Source organism: Vipera berus (assembly GCF_964194415.1).
Source record: "Vipera berus genome assembly, chromosome: 1".
NCBI classification, from domain to species: Eukaryota; Metazoa; Chordata; class Lepidosauria; order Squamata; family Viperidae; genus Vipera; species Vipera berus.
Window position 1 is genome coordinate 116,492,275 of NC_138202.1, and position 7,067 is coordinate 116,499,341.

General features: G+C 43.6%; 1 protein-coding gene across 1 annotated transcript; it reads right to left on the reverse strand.

Annotated features, from left to right (window-relative positions):
• Positions 1–1,718: 1,718 nt before the first annotated feature.
• Positions 1,719–4,530, reverse strand: LOC308660377 (olfactory receptor 9G4-like; the record flags this gene model as incomplete). Its single annotated transcript, XM_081314736.1, has 2 exons — positions 1,719–2,411; positions 4,282–4,530. 2 exons carry the CDS (start codon positions 4,528–4,530, stop codon positions 1,719–1,721), a joined length of 942 nt encoding a protein of 313 aa, XP_081170862.1.
• Positions 4,531–7,067: the final 2,537 nt, after the last annotated feature.

Here is a 7,067-nt window from a genome sequence, read left to right on the forward strand (position 1 = left end):
ATAGAAAAATATGAACATTTACACACTGTTGAAAGAAAAATCTTCATCAGGGTCCAGTCCAAGCTGGGAATAATCAAAATGGAGACTGCTTTAGAAAGAAGGTTGTAGCTTACAACCTGTGAGGAGAGCCACACAGAAAGATATCTCTGGAAAAAACTGACCACATGAAGTAGGAAGTGGTGGGTTTTTATACCTTCTTGGGCTTTTGTTTGGAGTTGTTCCTGTGGCATGAACTTTGACCTGAGTCTGAGTGTGCCTTTCTGGTATTCTGATGGCGGTGGGTTAATCCTTTTATGTCCCAAAGGTCATATCCTGCTTCCTTGGGGCTGTGGAAGCCCATCGTTGTAGCAATTGTGGATGTTACTCTTTGATGCTGCTCATGGTTTTCCATCAGTTTTTGGCATCACCTGTTTGCAAAGCAGGTTCGCATCCCACCAGGCTCAAGGTTGACTCAGCCTTCCATCCTTCCGAGGTAGGTAAAATGAGGACCCAGATTGTTGGGGGCAATTAAGCTGACTTTGTAATAATGCTGCTTGGGGGTGTGTGTGAAAGCCCTAATAAGCAGGCATATACATAGAATGAAGGCTACTGCTAAGCTTGTAAGCCGCCCTGAGTCTTTGGAGAAGGGCGGGATATAAATGGAATTTTAAAAAAAAGCCGGTGGAGGCTTCATAGCCCATGGCTAGCCAGCAGGTTCTGTCAATAGCTACAGCTTCAAGTTCTCTTGGCTGGATGCCACAAAGACATCTCTGTGTCTTTGTAGTGATTGAATGGATGATCTTGAGTCTCTTCCTAGTCTTTAGTATACCATGCAGCAACTAGCAAGGCATATGGTGGGCATCCATTCTTAAGATAGGTTGCCCACCACCACACCATTCTGATAAGGATGGATTTTGCACAATCCAAGACCCTAAGGTTGGAGACACAGTCTTATCAACATGTGCCAAGGTTGGAGTGAAGGCCGCAGATGAGATATTTCTCCAAGTGTTTGATTTTTAATTGGTACACAGTCCAGGCCTCAAATCCATGCCACATGCATTTAGGTATATATTTGAGAATGAAATACAAGTTGCTACAAGATGCAGAAGAAAGAGGGGGATTGGGTTTACTTGATTTGAGATAATATTTTGCAGGTTGTTTTTTAGTTTGGATGAAAGAATGGATGTTGCTGAGAAATAGAAAGCTTTTGTATTTAGAAAGATATGACTTGAGATTTGGGTAGCATAGATATTTATGGTATGATAAACCCAATTTTAAATATTTTGTTAGAAGTGTTATTAGGAGAATTTGGAATAGATATAAACCTTCCACCAAGGAGGGCCCAAACATATTTAATGGCTCACACTGCCAGTCTGGCAACAATAAAAGTAACAACATCAACAATAACACAAAGCAAATTAAAAACTGACAAAACAATTTACAAAGTCTGAAATAAAAAGTCAGGGTGCTGCTAGCTTAGAAGAAGATTGGGAAAGTATACATATGGAATGAAATTGCTGACTAAGAAAAGTATGCATGGGGAGTTTGAGCATAGAGGATGATTGCTTATCTTTGAAATTAATTCTGAAATTCAGATTTTCTCCACTTTCTTTTAACAAGGAAGCAAATGAGGGAAGGAGCAAAAAAAGAAAGTGGCTGGTTGACTGGCAGACACTAGAGCATAGAGGTTGATTTCTTCATCTGCAGTCTACCCTAAAGAAGGAGTATATCACTGCCATTCATTTGGGTACTATAAATCTCCCCCAGACTTTTTTGAAGGCTGCCTTCACATCTTTGTTGCGTAAGCTGTAAATCAAAGGGTTGACCAGAGGGTTGACTACAGTATAGAACAACGCAGTTGCCTTATCCCAATTTGGAGTGTGATAAGAGTTAGGTGTGGAGTATATAATGAGTATGGAGCCATAGAAGATGGAGACAGAGACCACGTGAGCCGAGCAAGTGGAGAAAGCTTTGCGTCTCCCTTCAGTTGAACGGATGCGAATAATGGCTGCCACAATTCCAATGTAGGACTTCAGAATGACAGCAGTGGTTGCCAGCAAATTGAAACCAATGACAGCAGACAGAATGAGTTCATAAACACTTGTGTCATCACAGGTCATCTTTGCAAGTGGTGGCACATCACAAAAGTAGTGGTTGATGATATTACTGCCACAGAAGTGTAAGCGGAAGGTGTTACTAGTGTGTACAATAGCATTGGCAAACCCCACTATGTAGGCTCCTAGCACCAGCTGGACACAGACATTCTTGGGCATGGCAGTGGCATAAAGGAGTGGGTGGCAGATGGCCACAAAGCAGTCATAGGCCATGAAGGCCAATAGGAAGCATTCACTCCAGCCCAATCCAGCAGAGAAGAAAAACTGGGCTGCACAACCAGCTAAGGAAATGTGGTTGTTGATGGACAAACAATCGACCTTGCAGGGTCGAGCCGAGGAATTCGGTCAATATCTGTTGGATAAAATCGCCTGGATTCGAACCGGCCTGGACTCCAACTGGGCAGAGTTGGAAGAACAGGACATGGACAGTCTTGTCGACGTCATCTGGGAGGAATTTGATCCTGTGACTCCTAAGGAAGTGGACAGGATTATGAGGAGGTTGAGCTCCTCCACATGCTTACTGGACCCGTGCCCTTCCTGGCTGGCTTATGCGGCTCGAGAGGGGACACGAGGCTGGTTCCTGGCAGTCATCTCTGCTTCTCTGAGTGAGGGTCACTTCCCCACCGCCTTGAAGGAGGCGGTGGTGAGACCTCTCCTCAAGAAGCCCACCTTGGACCCATCCTCATTAAATAACTTTCGTCCAGTCTCCAATCTTTGCTTCCTTGCGAAGGTTGTTGAGAGCGTGGTGGCGCAGCAGCTTCCTCAGGTCCTGGATGAACCGGTTTATCTAGACCCGTGCCAATCGGGCTTCAGGCCGGGCTACAGCACAGAGACGGCATTGGTTGCTCTGATGAATGATCTCTGGAGAGCCCGGGACAGGGGCCATTCCTCTGTCCTAGTCTTATTAGACCTTTCGGCGGCTTTCGATACCATCGACCATGGTATCTTGCTGCGGCGTCTCAGGGGACTAGGAGTGGGAGGCATGGTTCTGCGTTGGTTCTCCTCCTTTCTCCAGGGTCGCTCGCAGTCGGTGCTGGCAGGGGGACAGAGGTCGACCCCGAGGCCTCTCGTTTGCGGAGTCCCTCAGGGGTTGGTCCTCTCGCCTCTCCTGTTCAACATCTACATGAAACCGCTGGGTGAGATCATTCGTAGCTTTGGAGTAGGGTACCATCAGTATGCTGATGACACCCAGCTTTTCATCTCAACTCCAAACAGCATCAGTGATGCCCTCGACGTGATGTCCCGCTGCCTGAAAGCGGTCCGGGAATGGATGGGGAGGAACAGGCTTCAACTGAACCCGGACAAGACTGAATGGCTGTACATACCGGCAAGCCAGGATACTCAGAGCATCCCACCCCTTAACATCGGGGATGAGTTACTACCCCCTGTTGATAGGGCCCGCAACCTTGGTGTCCTCCTAGACTCGCAGCTGTCCCTGGAAGATCACATAGGAGCTGTGACCAAGGGGGCCTTCTCCCGGGTTCGACTAGTGCGCCAACTACGACCTTATCTGGACCTGGATGCCTTACGTACAGTCACCCATGCCCTTGTGACCTCTCGCCTAGACTACTGTAATGCTCTCTACATGGGGCTGCCCTTGAGATCCACTCGGAAGCTTCAACTGGTGCAAAGTGCAGCGGCACGGACACTTTTGGGGGCCTCCCGATACTCCCATATCACACCTCTCCTCCGTGAGCTGCACTGGCTTCCGGTTGCCTTACGAGTGAAATTCAAGGTGCTAACAATGACATACAAAGCCCTACATGGCATGGGTCCGGACTACCTACGGGAGCACCTTCTGCCAATGTCAACACCCCACCGTCCTGTGCGCTCCCACAGGGAGGGCCTCCTCAGGGTGCCACCGCTCAAGGAATGTCGGCTGGTGGCCCCCAGGGGGAGGGCATTCTCAGTGGGTGCGCCAGCCCTCTGGAACTGCTTGCCAACTGAAATCCGGATGGCCCCCGACCTCCGCACCTTCCGGCGCGACTTAAAAACTTACCTGTTCCAGCAGTCCGGCCTGGCCTGATAGCTCTAATTGGGGTCGCAGTTTGTTTGACTATTGTTTTTCAGTATTGTTTCAATCTGTATACCTACCTTACTCTGTACACCGCCCTGAGTCCCTTGGGAGAAGGGCGGTTTATAAAAACAAATAAATAAATAAATAAACAAATAAATAAATAAATAAATATAAGATCCGAGGAGTGTAGACTGTGGAATACCAGACATCCAGGAAGGAAAGGCTGCCCACAAATAAGTACATGGGTGTGTGCAAGCGGGAATCCAGGTAGATCAGTGTCATCAGGCCCAGATTCCCAATCAATGTGAGGATGTAGGAGGCCAAGAACACTACAAACAGAATTGTGCGTAGAAATGGATCTGCTGTAAACCCAACCAAGATGAAATCAGTAAGCAATGTGCGATTATCTTCAACTTTCATCTTTTCCCAAGCATAACCTATTTAGAGAGAAAAATGTATTTATTTATTTATTTATTTATTTATTTATTATTTTTTAATTCCATTTATATCCCGCCCTTCTCCGAAGACTCAGGGCGGCTTACAAGCTTAGCAGTAGCGTTCATTCTTTGTATATGCCTGCTTATTAGGGCTTTCACACACACCCCAAGTGGCATTATTACAAAGTCAGCTTATTGCCCCCAACAATCTGGGTCCTCATTTTACCTACCTCGGAAGGATGGAAGGCTGAGTCAACCTTGAGCCTGGTGGGATGCGAACCTGCACTATTTATGGGACTTATATGCCACCCTATCTCCCGAAGGACTCAGGGCAGCTCACAACAGTAAAACAGCTATGAAAAACAGTAATACAAATATTAAAAAAGAATTAAATTACAAAGTCCCATGATTAATTACTAAAACCAATAAATTAAAACAGTGTTAAAACCTCCCATCCTCAGTCCAGGTCGGCCAGTTGGAAAAGATACGTCTTTAGGTTGCGACGAAAGGACCGGAAGGGTATTGCATTTTGTTGCCCTAAATAATGAATTCATGCTATGGTTTTGAAAGATGTTTTGTAAACAATTTATGATATTTGGTATGGTGTTGCTAATTTTGCCCCAAACTGATTTGGCTTCTAGTTTTTGAAAATTCTGTAAACTTTTATAGAATGCATGTTTTGCATGAAAATAACAGCATTATGTTTGCTAACATTACATGCAGTTGACTCCATCTATTTGGCAAATCCTTTCTTATGGCAAGCTTTAGTATCTAAAATAAACAAGCCAATATTGTTATGAGTCAGAGGGTATACACGTTTAAATAATAATAATAATTTCTGGAAATGAATTATGCTCTTTATTCTCGCAATGAAGTTCACAGAAATACAAAGGAAAATAAGTGGATACTGAATGTTGCAAGTATATCATACAGTTAAAGAAGAAAAAAGGACATTTGAAGAATATCTGAAGGACAGTAAAAAAAGATGCACTGAAGTTATTATTGGCTGCAATACCAAAACAACTGGAGTACCACTTAAACATCATTGGCATTGAGCAATTCACCATCAGTCAATTGCAAAAGGCAGTTCTCTTCTGAACAGGTTTTACCTTTAATATTATTTAGCAATAACATCTGCCTATCCCAGTTCTTGGGAAGGTCTTGATAGGTGGATAAAAATGCCAAATCCAGTCTGAATATTTGGATGACTATGCAACAAACCATAATTAATTATCTTTAGTGAGGGACTACTTGACTATGATTGTGGAACTTACGTGCTGTGAAGAACATAGGAGCTATGCTAGAGGATCAATCATACTGGACAAGTCTCATCGGAGGAGTCAGACAAAGACTGTTTCTATCATGAAAAATATGGTGAAATGTAAATTAGATAGAAAACAAAGAAATAATGATCTGTTATTACAGATCAAGTCCAACAAAAAGAGAATATTTGAAATCAATGGAAAAAGCGACATCAAGAATCAGAAATAACAGATTAGAGGCTAGCAGATCAACATTGATTTATAATACAAAATAAAGTATTCACAGAAGCAGTATTGGAAGAATTGTAAAGGCCAATTCAGTGCAAAGGAAAGAAAGCCTTGACAGAAGTAACTCACATTGTAGAGGCAAACCAGGGGGAGTTGGCAGGAGGGAAAGCCAGCAGCTCTATTGAATCAATTTAGTTCTGAAATCAGGTACCCTCTCCTCTGCCTCAGAAAAAAACTACCGTAGCCCTCTAACTAAAGAAGTAGAAGAATCGAAACAAAGAATCACTGAGCATCTAGAACAGCAGAAAAACAGAATAATAGGTTTGCTTGTATTGATGCTTACTCCAAGAGAAACAGCTAGCATAGGCATTAAAAGATGCCAATATTTATGATATCAAATATAAGCACTGGCTAACTGCAAGAAGCAAACCAACTAATGTATAGCACAGCTGTAATTATAAGTGGATACCTGTGATCCTTCAAGCTGACAATATCAGGCACAGCAAAGTCAAGAAAATGTTTACATGTGAATACAATCAAGAGAGTGAAGAAAACCATAAAGTCCAAACTCAGTGGAGGAAACACCCTCAGGGCAATTTACCCCTGCGCAATTCCAGTTGTTAGATTCACAGCTAGAATAGTGGCCTGGAGTGAAGCAGAACTAAAAGCCATAGATAGGAAGACCAGGCAAACAAGGAAAATAAACAATGCCCTTCATCCTTACAACAATGTTGAAAAGACTCTACTTATCGAGGTAAATATGTGGGTGTGGAATGCGGCAGTTGACAGTTGAAAATGAAAACAAGGGGAGCCTTCCTGTGAACATGTCCAATGGAAGATATACCCAGGGAAGTTTGTCTCTCTGGAATGTCAATTTTTTTTCAAATTATTAACAGGAGGAACAATCTTTCCTTCAATTTATATGACTCTTCTCGGTTACAGGGAGTCCTAGAATTAATCTACAAGATCTTCCATAGAGCAACAGTCTGCAAGAAGTTTCAGAGTTCTGCTTTGGAGCATCTGATGAACC